Below are 24,081 nucleotides of genomic sequence, written 5' to 3'. Positions count from 1 at the left end.
ACATTTGTCTAACATGGAAAGACCTCCCTAACATGTAATGATTCAACCCATTATAAAAAACATTTGACTTGATTAAAAACACATTAAGAGCTTTAATTACTCCACCTTGGTCTTAGTTTATTTTGCCTTCTCTAAGGGTCTTGTTTTTATACTCATGTAGCACCACCTTTCTTTGGTATTCTGGTACCCACTCCTTATTAATTTAAGATGACTTGTAATAATTCTAAGAAATGCTTGACGTTTTAAATGGAAATTGTTTTTATCATCATATCAACTACACTATGTTGTACAAAGCTTCAAATCTTCGTATCAATATCACGTTAACAAATAGGTGAAACGTGTGGTGTGAGTCTAGACTTCAAGTAGGTTGGAATAGTTATTATATGCTTGAGAATCAATGCAACCAAAGTGATACTCGAGGATGGGAAGTGATAGTTATGCTATTCAATGCTATGGTGGTCCATGTTTTGCTTAATGGAAGTTGTTTCTATAAAGTATGTGATCATGGAGCATTGATTGATAGATGCGCTAAGGATGAAGTGGCAAGATGCTAAAATGAATTAGAATATTACATTGCAAACATTAACCCCCCAATATTGGTGCAAATACAAGATAGAAATGCCAAAACATGTCCAACTACATCTTACTACCCCTAGGAGCCTTGGCTCCGAGAAAGACTTAACCATTCTTGGAACTTACTCACACAAGCTCGGCGTTGAGGTAACATCATGGAGTCATCACCCTAGTATGAAGATATGCAAGGCATGGGAGGATGACCATCACTTACTTCTCGCATGCTCATCATCTATAATAATTCGGAAGAAGTATGCTAGCTTGTTAAACGGGCATGATAATTTAAGTGTCATACTTAAATCTCCACGAAAAAGCACATATATTTAAGTGTGCATTATTTTCACATGGAGAGTTTTTACTAAGTAGTAAACCCCTTCGGAAGGAGACACATACTCCAAGGTGATATGTTTATTTGGCATGATAATTAAAGTGTGATATTGAAATCCCTGCCAAGAAGGGTGAGAACATATGTGTGCGTGTTATTTTCACATAAAGATTTTTACTACAAAGTAATAACCCCCTTTCTTGGGAAGGAGACGCATCCTATCGGTTAAATTTGGCCTCCTCATGGACGACATAGAATATATCTTCTATTCAATGAGTTCTCATTTTCTTCCCAAACCATAGCATCAAAGGTGAGATGTTTTGCAGATACTAAACAATGAGGCATTTAAAGCATCAAAGAAAATAGTGACAAAAAAACATGAAGAACGATAATGGTACTCATACATGATGAAGTCCAATAACAATGGCCTCAAAATCGAGAACTTATCACCCTTTTCATATTATACACCTCTCACAAATTATGAAAGAAAAAATATATTACAACAAGATCTATGGTAACTCTATACCAAACCAAAGCCTTCTCTCACACCAAGAATCATAAAAGTAAGATTCTCTCGTCTGATTGGGTTGTTGACATAAGGAAATGGTTTAGAAGATGGGGTGTGAATGATCTTTTAGAGCTTTCGGGCAATGTTTTGCAGTATGTAATGATTGAGGAAAGGTTGGTGGAATCATTAAGGATGAAGTGGGAAGATGCGAAGAGGACGAAGCTAGAATATTACATTACAAATGTCAATCCTGAATGTTGGTCTCAATATAAAGCAAGAATGCCTATTGATCATATCCAACCTTATCTCATTGCCAATATGAGTAGTAATGCTCGTAGAGCCCTTACACTACTTTGCACTTGATCTCACAAGCTAGGTATTGAAGTTGCATCATGATATCAAAATGTAACGAATTTGAAGAGATGTAAAGTATGCAATGAAGGCATGGTAGAGGATGAATGTCACTTGCTCTTCACATGCTCGACATATAGTGCAATTTGTTCAAGATATGTTGACATACTAAGAAGTAGTGATAACTTAAGTGCCATACTTAAGACACCACCTAGAAAGTTGAGCTCATATGTGTGTGCTTTATTCACACATAGAGACTTTGTGCTTCAATCTATGAATACCCCTTCTTAGGAAGGAGACACATATCAAGAACACATGTATACTCTGGTCCCATAGGTCAAAATTGGCCTCTTTATGGATGATAAAAAATTCTAATTCTAATTCTAAGACACTTCCCCAAAGATAGCTTACAACATAGATTAATTCATTATTGTATGAGAGGATAAATTCATACAGAGACCTAAGTACATGGACAAGAGCAAAGCAATAAGACAACTCAGATTTTCCTCCCATCAACTAGAGATCAAGCTGGGACAAGCACTTTCAATATCTAGAGTTCAAAGGTTCTACAAATTATTTGAATGAGAGATCAAAAGCAAGGAACATTTTGCACAATGTTCAACCACATCATAAAAAAGTGTGCTACTTTTGCCATTTGGCAAATAATGGAGGTTGACCTACAATAGTTTCACCAAATGAAATCCAAGTTGTAGCCTTCAGCGTTTTTTTCTTAATACTATTGAAGAAAATCTTTAAAAAAAAAAGATTGGCCAAATATTGCTTGAGTTTCAAAAGCATAGGGAATCAACCCTTGCATTAGCATACAGTATGCAATAGCTATCAAACCACTAATTTCTTCTTACTAACAACATGCCAAAGAGTCACCATAGAGCCAACAGAAGAATTTTGAGGATGGAGGATATATGGCACATGGACCATACCATCACCAAATTATTGCTCACCACATTGCTAAGACACCTGGATGCACTTGTTAAAGTGTGTCATGGCATCATTACACCACACCTACCAACATTGGATATGAAGTCACCAGTATAAATTCTCACACATATTACCTTCACAATTCATGCTTGTACGCCATTTTAAAAATCATTCCACCAAATGCATTCAAATAATGAGCATGGATCTTTTAACAACTTAAAACTTTTGTTTTTTTTAGTATGAATGTCATGAATTCGAACATTTTTGTAATAATGGTTTGTCTAAAAGGTCAATTTTGGCCTCGAGTATGCATTACATATTCTCTCTCTCTCTCTCTACAATTGCTTTGATACGACTTAGTTCATCTCACTTTGATGTGAGAGGGGACATTGTGGAACATGTGATGAGACTAGTAAATTATGTGCATACTATCTTAAACAAGTTTGGGATATCAGTATCACACTTTGATAGAATGTTTTGCCTTTGATCGTATACATTTCCCACATATCTTCGACTCAGCCCAATACTTGCACGAATTTCCCTCACAATCACAATGTGTACTCTCAATGGTAACATTCATCAGTAAATCTCTTGAACATGTACTATGAAAACATTATATTTTTTGTCTCATTGGTATTATTTGACCTCCAATGACAATAATATAATTTTTGCCTTTCTCTTCTTCCTTCTCTCTCCCCCTCTACAAAAAAATCCATAATCTTGGTCTTTTTTTTTCTAACGAAGCTATGGATTTCATGCATTTTCCTGTGCTATATTATGCCAATTCAAGAAGTAGCAAAAAAGGTTGTAGTCTATGTGTACTTTATCACTTAGAGGGATGACACATTTAGATGCAAATTTTTGGGGAAAATTCATTCACTTTTGGTATCTATAAAGAATGGTAATCACATGTACAATAAGGATGTGAAAGAGGTATTGCTAGGAAAAAGGGCATTTTGCTTGTCAATCCTTTGGTGGTTGTGTATGACAAATGTGGCTTACTTACAAAACCACAAGAGGTGTTTGAAGACCTTCCCACTCGAACTTAGTTTTTTGGTCCACTCTAGTTTTAGGCTCTACCATGAAGCATTAAATTGTTTGGAATGGATGGAGATTGAGGGCATCTTTCTAGATGAGGTAATATTTTGTGCTGTTCTCGATGCATGCAACAATTCAGACCTTTGGATGAGGCTCAAATTAATATAAAATATGACCGAAATGTATTAAGTTACTCTAAGTTTGGAACATCATTTTTTACGGTAATGCTCAAATCCTATATTGTCTAACTTCCACAAAGGTTGTAAAGATTGGCAATCATGACGAAGAAGTCATAAAGGTTTGTTAATATAGAAAGTAGATACATGATATGCTTCTTGGTTACATTGGCTTTGAGATTTTTTAATGTCTTTTATTTTTGGCAAATAATTAGCTTCCACAAATGACAATATTTCTTTGCCACAAATGATTGGCAAGTAGAGTGACTCAACGATTGCCACCCAATTGACTCAAAGACATGTTCATCAAATATTGCATTAACATTTGATTGGTGTCTCTTGTATGGCGTACACTTTATGAGAGTTTGGGTTTGACACACTAAATCGTAAAAATGTTTTTACAAATCCTCAAGATGAAATTCAAGGCCTTTTAATGGTCCAAACTTCTATGTATGTTGCAAGAAGAATTTAATGGAGTTTTCCCAAAAATATTTGCATCAAAAATGTGTCATCCCTATTAGGTGACATAGTACATATGGACTACATAATTTTTGACTACCTGGTTGGCATTAAATAGTGGAGTAAAGTCCATAACTACATCAGAAAAAAAAAAACTGATTCTATGTTTTTTGAAGAGATAGAGAGATTATTGCTCCCTTGGCAACAACATTTGAAATTGTTCAACCAGCAACCCTCCAAGAGCAAAAAAGATAGGAAAATTTCTTCATTAGGAGAGGTAAGCTCTCCTCAAGACACTAGCTTTAATGGCAAGTCAAAGTTCAATCGAATGGCAAGGATTAGGCTGATAATTGTGGACAATCCTACTTTAGAGTCACACAAGAGTAGCAATCTTTTAGATAGAAACAACTAGGTTTTCATATAAATATGGGATGTGGTTATATTTAGCAATCAATATTGGCATTGCCTACTCTATTTGGCCCAACACTAGAGTTAATGGTAGAGGAACAACCACGGAAAGATTGGTCATTTGATAATACAAACTTGATATTTGTAATGCACACAATTGGTGTATGACCATTAGTCAATTGAAGGTGGAGCTTCGTTACTAAAGGACTCAAATACATGCCACATTACAAGATTTGTAATATGGTGGCTTTGAGTTTTAAATGCAGGATGGCAATCTCATCTTCCATTCCTTGCAAAGGTGTTTCTTTAGCATAAAATGAAGACACATTGTAGATAGTTCACGTTTTCTTTATACAATGTCTGATGAAGATGTCAAACACACATTCATTGCATAACTGACACAACAACATTGATGGCACTGCTGGTGATAACAAGCATCAAAAATTTGACAACAATGATAATGTTTTCGAGACAATAGATGTCGATGCTGAAAATACTATTAAGTACAAAACTAACTATAATTCTAATAAATCAACTACAATTCTAATGATGAGGTTTCTAAAGATGGATGGTAATGATACGCCTGTTCTTCTGGCACAAACGATTCCTGATTTTGTTTATCATACATGTTGATGCCATTCATGATTTCCCTGTTACAATCTGAACGTTATGATTCACTACATGATTCATGTTTTCTCGTGATTGATTAGCAAGCCACCACATGGTGTCTGACTCTAGCCTATCAAAGAAAACAACTATATATGTATACATATATATGAACTGCTTAAATACTTGTTAGCCTACAGAATTGGTTCCATTTTTGAACCAAACTTTACTATTCAAGACAATATCACTTGGGTACCCTGCCCCCCATTTTTGTATACTCATTCATCCAATTGAAACAATGAGTGTTGATATTAATCAAAAGAGGAAGCTAGAGGCATTATTATCTCATAATTGGATAATAGACAGTTTTAAAAAACAAGACTATTTTCGACAAATTCCTCTTAACTCAATTCTCGTATGATGCTGGCATCTCATGACAAGGAACCCTAATCTATACCTATCTATCAGCTGTCATTAAAAAAAAAGAGAAGAGAAGATGGTTTTTATCCAGCTACAACATTCAAAGGTGGAATTTCCCACTCATCTTCTTCAATCCAATCCCCATAGATTGTCGAAATCATATCAGTAGGACCCTTCCACTTCACCTGAGACTTTTGCCCTTGCTTTTGAGATTGCACCACGCTCGTGGGGATGGCGCTCCCATTCTTCAAAACCGAACCAGAATTGTAGGATTCTGGGACCATAACAAAAACATGACAGAGTCATTTCAGTAAGCATGGAGAAAGTATTGCCCCAAGGAAACCATTTGTGACTAGTTATACAGTAAGTCATTTTACCTCACTGTTTCAAGAATTACTTGTATCTATCAAATATTTCGCACAATTTTTCTGGTGACTTTTTTTGGCCCAAAATGATTACATTCTAATTTTTAAGTGTACCTTCTTTCCCCTTATTTCCCCCTTTTTGGGCAGAGTATCAACTAATTATGCATACTTTTTTTATTTAGATCTAATTTCCTATATTTTTAGCATATTTCCCTTTCAAGAAACATAAAGCTTACTTTACTAGAAACAATTCCTTCTCATTTGTTAATTAGATGCATATCAGTCTTTATAATCCTAAAGCGTAACTGAAAAGGTGTATCTCTATCTCCTCCTAATCCACAAGACTATTGCTCAGACAAAAGAATTTTTTGCAGGTGGAGTAGCAACGGCCAGTGTCTTTAATTGAAGAAATAATATAACAGGCTGAACCTTCTGTACAGTGAGTAGGTCTTGTGGCAAAAAACATTCAGGAAATTTTGTCAATGGCTAAATGGCATTTTCAAGATTGGAATTCGGGGATCCTTTACGTTGTTCTAGATCTTTATCTCTTGATATCCACATCGGATTGGAATGAATCTTTATTTCTTGATTTCCACATTAGATTGGACAGAATCTTCTTCTTTTTCTTTACTCTTACTCGCAAATGGAAAGTAAGGGTAGCAAAGGGAGAATCTGGGACCGAATATTTTTGTACTCTAAAATTCTTCATCCTTCAGAATTACTCATCAAAGGCATCGATTCAGTCATTATTCTAGAATGGAATTAACAGAGATAGCTTTTAAAATGCAACAAGACCCTGCCCTGCCTGTGCTGCACTATCTCTCATCTCAAAAACAGATACATCTCATGTTTTTATTTATCTGTGTACTCAGGATTTTTTTCTATACAGTTTGGGTAATGTGCTTTCGCTTATATTGGTGTTTCAATCTATTGATGCAATAGATTGAAAACTCTTAGTGGTGAGATAACGTATTTAAAAGTAAATGTGACCTTGATCAGATAGAAAATAGGGAAAACAACATTCAAAAACTCCAGAAACAGATAAGCTTTTTAAAACGAAAATAAAGACCCAAAAACACATTAGTATCTGGATGACACCATGAGTTAATCACATAGACGATACATAAAACACAATATATGCTACAATCATTATCTTCATCATAATATATCATTTGCCTCATCTAAGGCAAATGTACTCGATATTGGCAATTAAATCATCAATATAGCTGGCAGAAGATGGAGATAATCATTGTTGGTATGCTATAACCCAGGACAGGCTCCAATCAGATAGCATAAATGCACTCCACCCCTTCAAGTATAACTTGAATGGTGTATATATGATCATCACCAAAGGTGGAAAAGAATAGAGTCAACAAATATGGTCTAAATTGATGCAATGAGTAAGAACCATACCACACTTATATCATTGAATTGGATAATGAGAAAACGTGGATCAAATCCACGAACGACTCTTGATAGGAAGATGGACCACTATAAAGGCCTATTTCAACACTTGTCACTAGATGGATTTATCATCAGGCCCTCTCATATAAACACATCTCTCTCATACGCTCTTTGGAGTGGCAAGGCAGGGCAGCTAACGAAATCTTCGCATCAGTTTGAGTTTGAGTGATGCAAACATGCACACAAAGTCATGGAAGAAGAGATCTGTCAATCATCCAATCAGTGTATGTGGAATTAGTGGAGCACTATGTTTGCCATGTGCTGTTTATTAAGAAATGAAATGGAGATACCGCTGCCTCTTTGAACAAAGCTCTGGTTCAATCTACAAGGTGATGAACCATTATAACCTTCTTTAGAGCCATCATCCCTCCTCAGACAAGGGACTCAAAGGCTACACAAACACAAATAGCATCTCCATCATAGCATTTATAAGAGGTTATGATAGATCAAGCAAAGGCAAATTGTCGTGCATGTGCCCATTCACCCTTGTTATTGACAAATTGAAGGCACTCAAACCAACACCGAAGGTTCTTCCCTCACTTCAGAGACCTCTCTATTTTGGATAAGCCCATACAGTATATCTTTCAGAGGCAGAAGCACCAATTCATCTAAGATCAATGTTAAGCGTTTAGCTAACCAGAAGATATGATCCTTAGGCTATTTTAATGAAATTCTTATATTTATTTTAGTTTCTAATTCTCAAAGATGAGATACAGTTTAAAATATAATTTCTTATACAGTCTCATTGGCCATTTTGACCTATTAAAAGACATGCATACATCTTTCTTTCCATTTCCCTTCCTTGAGTTTTAACTTCATCTTTTCTTTGTCATCCATCTACTTGCAACCATATCATTGAACCTTCCCCATCATTGCAATATTTCTTTTCTTCTCATTTGTTACTTTCTCCTTCCAGATGTTGATCTCTCCTCCTTTACTCCTACTAACACTGACTCTAACAATTGACACTTGAAATTTTATCCATCTATTTCTGGCTATCCACAATCGTCAAAATGTTTTTCAATATGTTGAAACTCGTTAATTATGTCATAGTTTAATAAATTGATTACTGAAACACATTTACACATGTTATACAATGCTACCCTATGTTTCTAACTTTCCCATCCCGAGGAACTCTGTTTCACCCATTTCCCACCATCCTTGTTTCAGGATTGTGCTCTATACATTGCACACAAGTTAGACAGCATGTTCTCTTCAACCTTAACCAAAATCAGATCAAGGTGGTTGATCCATGCATCTATCTAGGTAGGCAGTTCTTTATCATTCAGGCTGCACCCAAGAATATGGGATAAATGATCAGGCTAGATAGACGGCCATGCTATTGAAAGTGCCGAGAACAATTGGCAGTTTCAGAGCCCTACCTGATTACCATACCTTTGGCAATCCCATAGTCACAGAAACTAAATTATACATCCATCAATGAGGCATGAGCATCTCCCTACATGGATTCATACATAAACCGAGATACACGAATGTGTATAATTTTCAATGTACGATTAGAGGTTAGCTAAGTTCCAACTATCCTCACAAACACTAGAGATTGATGCAGAGAGGGCCAGGCTGCTTATATGTCAAAAGCAGACAGGATATCTGGGTTCTGCAAGAAGGTAAAAGAAAGAGGAGATCAATCACAAGATCTAAGCAAACAATTGCATCAAAGAGTACATCCTATACTCTCCACTCTGCCAGGTTATGAAGTGAGTTTAACCACATCAGATTGGGCAGGTTCTACAAGAGCTTCAGAGGCAGAGAGTTCATTCATTGAGTCATCTTCTGCAACGCAGGGGAAGGGGAAGGAAAGAGTCAGAGATCACTAACTTCTTTCTGATGTCCATTACCCAACCCAGTATAACCTCGTAGAAGCTCTTAAGATGGACAGAGATTGCAGGAAATATAGTCTACAAAAGACCAATTCACCAAGGAGGGTGCTGCTTGCTAGCCATAAGAGATCCACTGAGCCGGAACCCAGCTCACAAATCCTTGAACCTGACAGCCATACTGCATTCATGCCCTATTACGGGTGTAGCCCTAAGGACCAAAGTTAAAAGCCAATTATAATGGATATAAGTGTAGGATAAGTAAAAAACCCATTATCCTAGCAATTTAGATGACTCACAAAAACTTGGGACACGTGGTGGTCGAGGAGCCCCAGAAGTTCAGCTATATAAAGAAGACTATCTACCACCATTGACAAAGCAACTCAGAGAAGTTGCAAAGGCTATATTAGTAAGGTAAAGCTCTCATATTTTGGAACCGCGGTTTGTTGGAACTCCAAAATATAATACAAGGTCATATGAGGAGGTATGGGATGCCAATGCAGTTTAGTATTTGTCTCTTATCCATTTCTTGGGGGTGGCTGGTACGTTCAAGCATGTTTAATCCATTCTTTCTTTAATCTTTTAATTAATTGCCTGTCATTACTATTGGTCTTAAGATAGGCTGGCAACAGCAACTCCACTGATGCATGACATTATGTATCTCAACTTCAGTAATGCGTAGACATCTTTACGTTGCCATGCATATGCATTATTTTCATATAGCATCATAGAGATCCACCCATTCGTGTCATTCTTTTTAGATATCATAGGGATTCTTGAATAACTAATCCAAAAACCTAATGATTGATGTTGTATCGGACAAGACCTTTGCATGATGACAATATACTATGGGGATTGACTGCAATTACAGACAATGTTCATGTCCCTGCTGTAAATAATCAGGATCCATATCCTCATACCGAACCCCAAAGGTAAAGATACGATAATAGTAACGAGCAATTCCAACCCAACATTCTTATGTCTCTGGAATCCTTTCATCATTTTCCAAACACCACATTACACACTTCACTTTCATGATGCTTCTGTTTGGCTCACTTAATAAATTAAAGAACATTAAATTTCCTGGGCAGCCAAAAGGAGAATATATAGAAATAAACTCAAATAACATAATAAATAGAAGAGAGCGTTACTAAATCGCACTTTGAAGTGAACAGGCAGTGTCCACTTATAACATCAAGAAATATTACATTTACAAGGAAACCAAATGAAGCATTGAAAATTTGAAAGGAATGGCTGTGTCAGACAATCCCTATCCAAGAAACTTCCAGTCAAGTTTTTGACCTTGACATGTACAAAGGGGACAAAATACAACAAAAACACAAAGAAAATTTGGTGATTAATAACGAAAAAAATCCCAAACACTGATTGAAATAAAATCAACTAATGGAGTACATAGCTATAGTAACATGAACGAAGTGACACTTAACAGGACAATGCAAATCAAGCAACATCAAGTTTATTTGACCGCCACAACTGAAAAGTAACACATATGGCGAATAAAATCAAAATGAAGTAATGGCACTTTGACCAAAAAAGAAATGTCTACTTATTAAATCAAGTAATGTATGCAGAAACTGGCATTTTCGAACAAAAGGAAGAGAATGTGACCAAAAAAGAAAGACCGCTTACTAAAGCACGGAATGTTATATGAACAGAGTGGTACTTTCGAAAATCAACCAGCATCAAATTTCACTAGGCATCCAAAAAGGAACATATACCAAAATGAAATCAAGTAAAATGGAACCTGAAGAGCCATGAACAAAGTGGCATTTCTGACCGAAAGGGCAATGTCCAGTCGTCTCCCATTTATTGCAAACTCGAGTTTTCCAATTTGAGGGGCGCTCATTAAGACCACCACCATTACCACCACCACTTACATTAGCCAAACCGTTAGATGGAGGACCAACCATACTGGGGCCGAGACTGATCGCATTGCTCTCTCTAAGCACTCGGACTTGAGAGCCTTGATCGTCATGCAAGAAGATGCACCTATCGCCATAAGGACATCCTTCTTCTGTATAAAACTTGCGGCAAGGGCGGGGGGTCTTGTGGAACCTTGCATTATCAGAGCCCGTTGGTTCACCTTGACCTTGACCTTGACCTTGACCTTGACCTTGACCTTGGCCTTGGCCTTGGGGTGGACCCTGGGTTGGACCTTGACATTCACTTTGGGATTGACCTTGACCCCGCGATGCTCGTTCGGCCTCTTGGGCAGCCACCATTTCCTCCCATCCGGGCGGTGGTTTGCGTAGCTCCTCCATCCCATGAGCGAAATTACAATTGGAGTTGTAAGGGCACGTGCCTGCGCGGAATTTACAACACAATTTCGTCTTGAAAAATATGCTTCCGGTTCCTTTGCCTTTCGAAGAAGCAGAAGAAGAAGAGCACACTGCTGGGGACGACTCTGCAACCGTCATCGTTGTCGTCTCTCCTGAGAAAGAACTGGTTCCTTTCATGCCATTACTATTGCTCTGTTTTTGTATGCAATTCCCTCCTCCTCCGCCTCCTCCTCCTATTCCACTATTGCTAGACCTGGATCCATGGTGGAATTCGTACGGATCATCAGAGCTCTGCTCCATGCTGAAGGGGGGCAAAACAACAGAAGAGGAACTTCTTTCCCTCATTTCCCTTTCTCTTTCTCCTACCCCCATCTCTGAGGACATGCTTCTCGCTCTCTTCTGATGGTGATTTTGGTGGTGGTGATGATGATGATGGTGATTGTGGTGGTGGTTGTGGGGATTATTACTCTGGTGATGGTGATGGTGATGGTAGCTATGCTGATGACCTCTGGCCTGATCAGAGGAGTCGTTCCCTTCATAGTCATCGTCAGACCATGCGCTCTGCGATGAGGGGGGGGCCATGGAAGACGACGCCTCCACCTCTGCGGCGGCGGCGGTGGTATCCATGGCGCCTTCTCTTGCTTCTGCGTTTCTGCTCCTGCGTTTCTTGCTTTTCTGCGTCTCTCTGTTTCTCTCTGTTTCTCTCTCTCTCTCTCTCTCTCTCTCTCTGTTTCTTCCATAGTATGAATCATACGTGCATTCGCATTCCCGAATGATTAAATCATTCGCGTACGAAAAAACACCCTCCAAGAATGATAAATACCATACTTTTGGATTAACTATTTATTATGAGGTAAATAAACCTAAAAAATGGAGAAAAAAAAAACATTTAAAAAAATGGGGAAAAACAAAACCAAAAACACAAGAATGTTTGAAAACCATTCGCATTCGTTTTCCAACGTAGGAAAACGAATGTTATGCTAAACGAACACGAATTTTACTTACTAATACTCAACTTTCTTCTTCTTCTCTTTTTGGTAAAAGCACACAATTATATCAATTATATCTCCCATCTCATCATTTCATCCATTTTGAAACCCATCGTTGAGGTCTCAAACAACAACGGGTCAGAACTTACCAAATGTCCGATAAGTACTTCCAAATGGTACACGCTAGTTATATCGGACATTTAATGAACCTATGTGTACTATCCTCCAATGGAACGGTGCAAAAGAAAAACAAGCGCCAGACCCTAGTCCTCGTCTCTTTTAAGGCCGAACCTAATGGGCGCCCACCAATCATGTCTCTCCATATGAATACCTTTGCACAAAATGGTAGATGGGAATGCCAACCACGTTGTAATATTTTCCACCACCTTGCATTTGTCTTATATACATTCCACAACTTCGTTGCTTTAGGAGATATCCAAGATAATGATGCCATCGCATGATGATACAATATATTTGTAGTGACCTGTAACAAGCGTGTACCATCTTGTAACCGCCAATCTACCCAAGGTGCAAATTTGGTTTTCAATGGCAAAGATCCTTGCAACAATGGTATATCATGTAATTTCTCCCAAATAAATCCATAATTTGGGGGAATACATAACCATCTCTTGGCATCTTTAAAATCCGACAACCTTTGAGATTCATTATCAACCACATCTTCCAAATGTACAATCCCTAATCATCGAAATAAACGATTGAATTGAGATCTCAACTTCTCTTTCCCATGCCAAAGCAACACTCGAGAAGAAACAAGCAATTCATTTTGTAATGAATTACAATATTCTCGATCACTTGATGGTCCCCATTCAAAAAGAGATAATGCATCTTGCCACGATCTTACCAAATGTTGTCCACATACGGAATGTCGAATCTTTAGAGGAATACTTCCATTGAGTAGTGACCACCATGATGCTTGAATCTTTGTTTTCCCATGCACCAATCCTTCATGCTCAATAAAACATTGCATCATAGATATCCATGGTTGATCTTGTTGACATATATCTCGTAATAATGCAAATCTATGAGCCAACAAATGTCGTTCCAAATCAAATATTGTTGCACCACCTAACCTTTTAGGCGTAGCCAAATGGTCCCATGAAATCCATGTAACTCCATCATTTCTTCCTTTCGCCACAACATGAACCGAATAGGTTGTAACATGTTTTGTAATGCCTTCTTAGTCCAAGGAAGTAAAGGCAAAAAATATAATAACATAATAACATGGGTATCAAGATACATTACAACACTTTGAGTCATACATGAAAGGGCCATAATTGAGACTTTCAATACATAAATTTGTCCCTCAATTTACTACCAATCCAATCAATCAATTGAACATTTGTAACATCAATGCCCAATGGATAATGTTGATAAATTGAACCTCGTGTAATCACTGACCCTCACCATCCCAAACCTTCCAAATCACTCTCCGCACAATGTGAGACTTCCTCCAATTTATATACAACCCTAAAGCCAAAGCAAATTGATCCTAAACTTGCATACTCCTTTTAAGATTTTCTTTTGAGGCTTGTAAAAACATAAAAGAATCATCAACCAATTCTTGTGCCACCATTTGTCCACCAGAAGGAAGATGCAAACCCATAATATCACCACTAGCCGCAAGATTTGACAACATTACTAACAAAGGATGTGTAACAATAGCAAATAACAATGGGCTTAGTGGACATCCTTGCTGCACGGATCTAGTAAGAAACACTTTCGGAGTGACTCTGCCATTAAGCATCACATGGGAGGTTGCATTTTGCCCTAGCAAAAAGATAAGTCGACACATACAAGGACCAAACCCCATATTATACATCACACCTGAGAGGAAAGACCAATTAACATGATCATATGATTTTTCCAAATCTAATTGCACCATAACCATTTCTTGATGTGTATGTCGAGCATAATCGGTAGCCATTTGAACATTCAAAATATTATGCAATATATTTCTACCTGTAATAAAACCATATTGAGATGGATGAATAAGTTGAGGTAAGAACTTTTTAAGTCAGTTGGATAATATATTTGCAAACACTTTGTACAACCATCCCATCAATGAAATATATTTCTCTATGTGTGTGTGTGTATCAATATGTCTCTATTGTTTGTGACTCTGTTGTATGTGTGCTTGTTGTACGTGTGTGTGTGTGTGGTTGTCATAGTTCATAATATTCGCGTATGTCCAATTTACTAGACGTACGCGAACGTTTGCAAACGTACGCGTATGATACGCGATATTCGTTTGGCTTCTTCTTCTTTTTTGGGTTTTTTTAATTTTTGATATTCATAATTCTTTGTGATTAGAAGTGACGTCTGACACACACACACTCTCTCTCTCTCTCACGAGAACTGACATATCTTCTCTCTCTACAAAATCTAGATATCTAATATACATATTACACACTCCCTCACATAGACAAAACCCATAGCTCCTCTCTCTCTCTCTAGAGTCTAGATATACACTCAACCACTATCTCCTCACACATGCAAAACAAGGCTTCTCTCTCTCTCTCTCTCTCTCTCTCTCTCTCACACACACACACACACACACACACACAATGTACACCATATGTATATATCTATGTACCGTGTATGGATTTCAATCATACTTGGAGCCTTTTCACGAATGAGTATGATGCGAATATTGACGTTTGAGTATGACACAAATGGGATGTATGGCTAGAACTATGGTGTTTGTCTGTTTGTTTGTGTCTTGTGTTTGTTGTATGTGTATATTGTTTGTGTTTGATGTTTGATGTTTGCGTTTGTGACTTTGTCTTTGCCTTTGCCTCTGCCTCTGCCTCTGCCTCTGCCTCTGTTGTGTGTGTGCGCGCGCGCGTTTGTGCTAGTTCTTTGTCTTTGTGTCTTTGTCTTTGCCTCTGTATGTGTTTGTGATGTTGTGAGTCCACACCTTCCACTTAGAGGGCAACTCATAGCACGAGCTTTTGGCATGATGATTCTTTCATGTTTATGTTATGCCTATTGTTAGATTATTGAGGAGGGGATGGACATATAAAACCAATAACCTTACCGTCCAGATTATGTATGGATTGGAGTAGATCTAACCTCATCTCATGTACTAAGAGTTTTAATTTTGAATGTTTGGGATGGCAAGGATCTATGGTTATAAAAGGATCTACTTTTAAACACTTGGGATATCCATTGGGAGTTAATCTTAGAAATGGGCAATTAGTTGAATGGATGACAAGCAAGTCGAGGGATAAGTTCATGTATTGAAATTTGAAAGTCACAATCTTGGCCATTGCATGCTGCATGTGAGGCCTAAAAGTCGTGGAATGTATTATAAAGCCTACGATGATTGTTTTTTTCATTGTTACTGTGGTCCAAGAACGACTTGCATTCCATTATTAACCTCTTTGATATTTGTTGTAGAGAAAGAGGGATAAGATGAGGAACACATGGATTTCATGGAACCATCTAGAAACTATACACACTTAGGGAGAGCTGCAATATTGAATATGTCTATGCATGTGATTGCTCATAGAGTTTTTGGTATTGTAAACCAATGTTTTTTCACTCACAACCATAGATCTCTATTCTCCAATATTTCATTGAGAATGGAGTTTAACACATGGTACGAAAACGGTTAAGGCATCATGGTAGCCATTACTTAATGAAGTATTCCTCATAAAATCCATTACTCTTCATGTGATCAACACATTGGTTGTCTCATGCCACAAAGCGTTCTCTTTATTTGCATGTGCACTATCATCTAGTAAAGAGCATTGTAATTTCTTGCTAAAGGAGCTCCTCCTAAAGTTGGATTGATATGCACATAAAGAACTTTACTTTGAAGTGTGGGTCCTCAAAAAATGGTGACCTCCATGTTGGTTGAGGAGTTGGTGTTGCAAGAAATTTTGGTACCTCATTATGTTGAGCAATCAAGCTCAATGTCCAATGTCTATGTGAACTCACAACTAGTAGGTGCATGTGTGTGGCTTTGATTTATAACATATGTGTGATCACACATGTGGTGTGTGCATGGATGAGCATTACAAGCCTCTCACACACTTGCTATAAGCTTGCAACTCCCATTGACATACAATATCTTTTATATCCTAGCTAAATTGTGATGATAATGAGAAAACATTTGCAATCTAGTGAGAAAGTAATCCTATATAAATAAACCCTCTCTCTTGTCTCTTGTTATGATTAGTTTACCCCAATGGTAAATTAGACTATTAATTATAAGCCTTGTGTTCAAAGCTCAACTTTCAAACCTCTTTATCACATAGTATATATTCTCTCTCTCTCTCTCTCTCTCTCTCAACGCTATGTTATTTTATGGACATCAAGAAATCCTTTGATTCCATATCAAGGAGTGAACTGGTAGAGATCAAATGCCATTAGTGCATAGAACAATTGTAGCACGATTGTATGAGTACGCAAGGTGCCAAAGCAAAATGGATAATGGTTTCTCAAAGTACTTTTTGAGCAACATGGGAGCCAAGCAAAGAGTGCCCAAAACTCATGCATGAACTTATTTTTATACTCCTATATGATGATGTTCTTTTATTCTCGTTTAATTTGGATGATATGCCACACATACTTGATGTATTGGATACATTTTGTCAAATCAATGGGCTAACTATTAATGTAGATCAAATGAAAAATGATGGCAATATAATAAAGGCCACACACCTAAGACACTATCCCACTTATATACAAGGGAGAACCAATACAAGTGGTGTAACACTTTAAATATACTAGTGATAATGTCCCATCGACAAATAGTTGAAATGTATGCTATGAGTCTAGACTTCAAGCGGGTTAGAATAGTTATTATATGTTCGAGAATCAATGCAACCAAAGTGATACTTGAGGATGAGAAGTGAGATTGGTGTTATTCCATTAAATGATGTCCAAGTTTTGCTTTATGGAGTGGAAGTGCATGTGGCACTATCTCACATAGTACATGGAATGAAATAGATAGAATCCAAATTTTTTTCTAACATAGACAATTTGGTGTAAAATCCTCAACATCCTATTCTATCATGCTATTAGAAATAGATGCTTGGCCCATCGAGGTACTAGCCATGCAAAGAGTATACAAATATATCACATAAGTCAAGAATATGGTTGATCATAGATTGCCTCAACAAGCTTGGAACATAGGTTGCATGGTACAAAATACTAATATGAGCAAAATCCTCTCATCTGGTTGGGTGATTGACAAGTTCGGCATTATGAAATGGATTAATAGATGGGAAGTAAAAGATCCAACAACACACCACCCTACTATGTACTCCTTATGGTTTGCATATACTTTATTCCCACTTGATTATGATGCATTTTATTCCATGCATGAATTATGAATGTAAATGCTTGGTGTTGCCATGATAAATGTAGAATTTAAATCTAACAAGAAAAAATAGATATGCAATTCACTAGAAAATTATTGCATTTAAAATTGGTTGAAAGGGGTGCACGATGTCTTGAAATATGCAAAACACTCAACTTTCTAGACTCCAACAAAGTTCTCTACAAAAGTATGGTGTAAAGCATAAGAACATGCATGTAGAGGAATGAAGGTTTCACATTTTGGCCTAGTATAAAGCAAATGAATAGTTAGGAAAATTCGTCTCATATGTTTTGGCAATCAGATGTATAGGGGGGAACTTATTGTAAAGTCAATCCCTTCACCAAGGCTTTCCTAAGGGTTTTTACTTATTTTGGTAAGTGGGTTCCAGAATATGACTCATATTTCATACATTAACAAAAGCACTATGTTTAATGCATAGATTAAAAAACATTATAATTTGCTTCGGTTCATATTGATTTTACGCTTGCACTACAACAAGTGTTTTGACAACCCTAAAACTTGTTACACCCACTATCTCGACCATTGAATGTTGAACAAGGCCACGAATTACATTGAGAACAAAGGTCCATTGCTTATGACTAACAATGGTGAACTTATTGGTCTCACCTAGTGTTGTGTACACATAATGTAGGTGAGGGTAGGTCACTAATATTTACATAAGTGAAGGGTATGTTCACTAATGCTAAAAAGTGACTAATGTGATTAGATAGAAGGTTCAAGGAATGATAGGTGCATGCACTATCATGATTTGGACAACCAATGAATGGAGAGTCTTTTAGAAAGGCACATTTATTCAAGGGGCTTAGGGAGAGGTATAAATATGAGGCTTAGCTCATAAGCACATTATGTCGGAAGGTTGTTGCATTAGACACCGGTGGTGCGCGGGCTAGGCTTTCGTCTCGACAATTGTGTTATCTTTTCCAACGGTATGGGACGTCAGTGGTAGGTTGGCTATGTCTTGATCATAGCTCGGGGGTGGTTGGGTGGAACAGGTTCTTCTATCCAATCATTTTTCCTTTGTTTTACTTTATTTTGGTCTATTGATTAGTAATAGACTCTTAACACTTAGGAAGAATGACTAAACTCCAAGTTTTTGAGAATAAAAAGATGGGGACTCAAGGGATGAAATGGAGGGCAACGAGTGTTGGTTCGATCATGCAAACCCATAAAAAGAACCTCCAATCAAGGAGGACATACAAACTCACAAACACCACAGACAAATGAAACCCTTAAAAGAGACACCTTTGTGACCATACATGCATATATTGAAAACTAATGTGGGGAACTCTTGGTGCCACATGGTAGACAATGGTGTCGATGACGTGAGTAGCTACCATTGGTCCAAGCAATATGAGCATCTTCTAAAGCTAACATGTGACCACCTGGGGAGTTGTTGCCGCCACATGGCAGGTGATGGTGTTGATGAAAGGGAGAGCTACCATTGGTCCAAGCAATACGAGCATCTCCGAAAGCTAACACGTGGGACAATGTTGCTTGCCACACGGCAGGCGATGATGCTGATGACATGGAGAGCTATCATTGGTCCAAGGAATATGAGCATCTCTGAAACCTGACATGTGAACCATTTGGGGGAACTGTTGCTGCCACATGGCAAGCGATGATGATGATGCTGATGACATGGAGAGCTACCATTGGTCCAAGGAATATGAGCATCTCTGAAAGCTGACATGTGAGCCACGTGGGGAACTGTTGCTGCCACATGGCAGGTGATGGTACCAATAACATGGAGAGCTACCATTGGTCTGAGCAATACAAGCATCTCCAAAAGCTAACATGTGAGCCACGTGGGACACTATTGCTTGCCACATGGGCGGGTGATGATGTTGATGGACATGGAGAGCTACCATTGGTCTGAGCAATACGATGATATCTGAAAGCTGACACGTGAGCCACGTGTGACACTGTTGCCTATATTGCAGGCGATGGCGCTGATGACATGGAGAGCTACCATTGGTCCAAGCAGTACGAGCATCTTCGAAAGTTGACATGTGAGCCACGTGGGACACTTGTTGCCTGCCGCCACATGTCATTCCTGTGATGCTGGGCTGCCATTGGTCCAAGTGTACATGGGCATCTCTGAATGTGACGAGCGAGCCACGTGGGCAAATCACTATGCGCCACATGGCGGACAAATCCGATGATGTGGAGGGCTGCCATTGGTCCAAGCACATGACCCAAAGCCAGAATAGAGAGTCCCTTCTTCTTCCTTCTTCCTGCTCTTCTGCACTCCTCTCTGGGCATCTAAAAACCCTAAAAAACACAGAAACTCTCATCTTGAGGAAGGATTCCCCTGTCTTAGACCATCGGCATAGCTTGAGAAAACGTAAGCTATGGTTCCACACAGAGAAGAAGAAGAAGAAGAAGAAGAAGAAGAAAGAGGAAAAGACAGAGAAGAAAGAAGCCAAAGATATGTGATGAATTCCACAGCGACACTAAGAGAAGCCATCTTAACTAGGCTACCTAGTATGAGATACCGTGTACAGGGTTGCTTGAGTGATCACACGATTGGGATTGTTTCTCCCTTCTCAAATTATCTGTCACTTTCTGTGTACTCTTCTTCTTCTGCAGTATTTGTTTCGGTTCCATACAGATTGGGATCCGAGAGAGTGAAATGGTCATGTTCAAAAGGCATCAGTAAAATTCTAATGGTGGATTCAATTAACATTCTTGAATTTGAGTAAGAAAAGAAGGTTTTATTCTTCTTTCAAGAAGTATTTCTCCTGACGATCTGAGAGACAGAGTGAGAGAGAGGGAGAATGTCAACACAATGGAGCAGGGCCTCTCCTATTTCCATCGAAACCATGGCGTCTCAACTCAAGCATTGCGCTAAAGTTCAGAACCTTCATCAAGGTAAGCTCATCCATGCCTTTATCACGAAATCAGAGAAATATGCACACAATACGTTTCTCATGAATTCTGTAGTACACATGTATGGGTCATGCCATAGCTTCTCAGAAGCAAAAGAAGCTTTTTCTAGTATACGGAATCCCAATACACACTCATGGAATATATTCATCAATGTCTGTGTGAAGTCCGAGAAAGCCGATGAAGTTTTCCATGCTTTCTCCCATATGCTAAAGAAACAAGAATTGTTGATGAATTCCTACACGTGTGTGTGCATTGTGAATGCGTGTGCGAAATGGGTCCTTCTTGAGATGGGTCGGAATCTCCACGCAGCTGCAATCGTGGAATCGGTCCGGTGTGAAAATGAGCTTGTCGTAGCGACAGCTCTTGTGAAAATGTATGGTCGATGTGGTGCCCTGGAGGATGCGAGAACAGTATTTGATTTGATGCAAGATAAGGACTTGATCGCGTGGAGCTCTATCATGGTGGCATATACTCATAACAACCATGGCCTCGAGGCCATTCAATTGTATTATCTTATGAAGAATTCATGCTTTGTCCCCGACCAAATCACTTGCCTTTGTGCCATTGATGCCTGTTCCTGTATTCGAGAATTGAAAGAAGGCCAACGAATTCATGTTGTTGTGCTGGACAGTGGATACTCACACGACATTGTTATGAGTTCTTCCCTCTTTAATATGTATGGAAAGTGTGGGGACCTCGAGAGAGCAATGGTGGTTTTTGCTCAAATCCCGGATAAGAATCTGATAACGTGGAACTCTGCCATCGCGATATTTGCAGCGAATGGCCGCAATGAAGAGGCCATTTCTTTCTTTTGCCAGATGCAACTCGAGGGCATATGTCCAGATGTGTCCACTTATATCTCGGTTCTCAATGCATGCAATACCATATCACACCTTGAAGATGGAAGAAGGTTGCACTCTAGAGTGGTTCTTGGTGGTCTCCACGGCAATATCATCTTGCAAACAGCTATGATTACGATGTATGGAAAATGCGAAGCCCTTGGTTTGGCAAAAGAAAATTTCCATGAGATAATGCATCCAGATGCCATCTCTTGGTGTGCCATCATCACTGCATGCATGCATAATGGGCATGATAAAGAAGCATTGAGATATTTCCAGCAGATGCATCACCTCAGGGGTCTTGATGCGGATGCCGCAATCTTTGTTTCAGTCCTCGATGCATGTGGTAAGTTATCAGCTCTCGACAAAGGCCAAAACCTGCATTCAGCCATTGTTGAAAGTAGACATGATAGAGATATCACTGTAGCTACTGCCCTCATCAACATGTATGGCAAATGTGGTAGTCCATACAATGCCGAGATGGTATTCCAAAGGATAGATGGATGCCGGAATATGGTCACATGGAGCGCCATGATTGCGGCATATGCTCATAATGGGTATGAAAAGGAGGCGATTGGTTTGTTCCGGAAGATGGAAGATCAACGCATAGTGCCAAATGAAGTCACATCCCGGAGTGTTCTCACAGCTTGCAGCTATGCTGGGGAAATCACGAGTGGTCTTCATTCTTTTCTATCTAGGGGTCATATAAATGGGTTATCGCCTACAGAAGAAGAGCATAGCTTGTCAATAATTGACCTTCTTGGACGTGCTGGCCGTCTAGATGAAGCTGAAGATGTGGTTAATTGGGTCCCAAAAGAAAAGAAGGTGATGGCATGGGCGTGCTTGCTAGGTGCATGCCGAATGCATGATGATGTGGACCGTGGAGTTAAGATTGCAGCAAATTTAGTTGAGCTTGCTCCAAATAATGCTGCTTCATATATCTCTCTTTCTAACCTTTATGCATCATCGAGTAGTGTGATATAAACTGCATTTTTTAAAAATCCTTGACCATATATGTATGTATTGCCACATGGTGTAGAGGACAAATTTGGAGTCTTTAGACATCCACACTCATTGAGTTGGCATTGTTGTGAAAGGCCTCATGGTACTAAGAGGTTGGACCCATGGAACTTGGAGAGTGGTCAAGGAGTTTTCTCCAAGCTTTCATACACCCTCAGTTAGATGTCCAAGTGTTCTCCATTGTTGGAATCTCAGGTTTTTGTACTTTATCCGCACTGAGCTCAATGGTGCTGTCTCACTTTGAGGGGGGGTTAATAATTTACAAAAACAGAGACATTTGGCTCTTTCAAGTGATTGTCATCATGGGTAAGCAATACTCCAATCTCTATATGAAGGGACCTATCTTGCACACAGGATTATAATATTGCTGGATTATGTGCAAAATGACCAATTGCAATTGGACTTTTACGTGAGGCTAGAGGATAATCTTGTAATGATTTTGTAAAGGAATTTGCCTACAAATTAACAACCACATAATGCGAAATCAAACCATTCATTCCATTGATCCTTATGACAATTGATTGTACGGGAATAACAATGGTCAAGGCATTACAAGCACAAACTTTGTCATTCTTTAAGATGATGTTAAGCTTATGTATTGAAGACTGATCTCACATTTATTCTAATGTGGAAATCATTTTCCTCATATTTTCCCTACATGACCTTTAATCTCCACACAACAAATTTCTTTGCGTTAGCTTTTATTGTATTTTTCATGTTATTTCTTTGGTTTGATATCTTTGGGATTAAAAACGAGCAATTAGAACTTCATTGTTCATTGATAATAAGATATTCTTTATTAGTGGATTTTCCATTTGTGTTTGAAGCATACAACAAGAAAACAAAGCAATATATACCATTTCATAATGGTCAAAAAGTTTTGAAATGGGATTTTTTCTTGTGTAGGATGGGCAAAATGTATACATTTGAATAAAATACTTCCTTACACGTGCCATCACATTTAATGTTTTCTTGCTCTTTAAGGTAGTTTGTATAATGGTAGTATAGAATAACTAAATCCCTGTACTTGCCTCTAAGTATACAAGTGATTGTTGACGTGTTGAGATATCAAGCTCAACTATCTAATGTGTACATGATCCCAAAAGTAGAGGGCATGCATATGTGGTTAAACTATCCAACATGTGTATGATCACACAAGCGGCGTGTGAATTGCATTAAAATCCAACTCACTCCCTTGTTATC

At 38.3% G+C, this 24,081-nt stretch overlaps 2 protein-coding genes across 2 annotated transcripts; one reads left to right on the top strand and one right to left on the bottom strand.

Annotated features, from left to right (window-relative positions):
* Positions 1-5,361: 5,361 nt before the first annotated feature.
* On the bottom strand, positions 5,362-12,430 carry LOC147857447 (zinc finger CCCH domain-containing protein 56-like). The gene is made up of 2 exons (XM_087328549.1): positions 11,236-12,430; positions 5,362-6,077 (listed from the first exon to the last, which is right to left on the bottom strand). The coding sequence occupies exons 1-2, from the start codon at positions 12,395-12,397 to the stop codon at positions 5,887-5,889; spliced, it is 1,353 nt and encodes a 450-aa protein (XP_087184675.1). The 5' UTR covers positions 12,398-12,430; the 3' UTR covers positions 5,362-5,886.
* Positions 12,431-20,376: 7,946 nt separating this feature from the next.
* On the top strand, positions 20,377-23,395 carry LOC147857446 (pentatricopeptide repeat-containing protein At3g09040, mitochondrial-like). The gene has a single exon (XM_087328689.1). The coding sequence runs from the start codon at positions 20,908-20,910 to the stop codon at positions 22,840-22,842; it is 1,935 nt and encodes a 644-aa protein (XP_087184815.1). The 5' UTR covers positions 20,377-20,907; the 3' UTR covers positions 22,843-23,395.
* Positions 23,396-24,081: the final 686 nt, after the last annotated feature.

The sequence above is a fragment of the Azolla caroliniana genome, unplaced genomic scaffold (genome assembly GCF_043228905.1).
Source record: "Azolla caroliniana isolate FFs.n. ecotype wild unplaced genomic scaffold, voAzoCaro1.0.p SCAF_12, whole genome shotgun sequence".
In the NCBI taxonomy this organism is placed as follows: Eukaryota; Viridiplantae; Streptophyta; class Polypodiopsida; order Salviniales; family Salviniaceae; genus Azolla; species Azolla caroliniana.
Note: the sequence above shows the minus strand (reverse complement) of the source record. Positions and strands in the feature narration are given on the sequence as shown.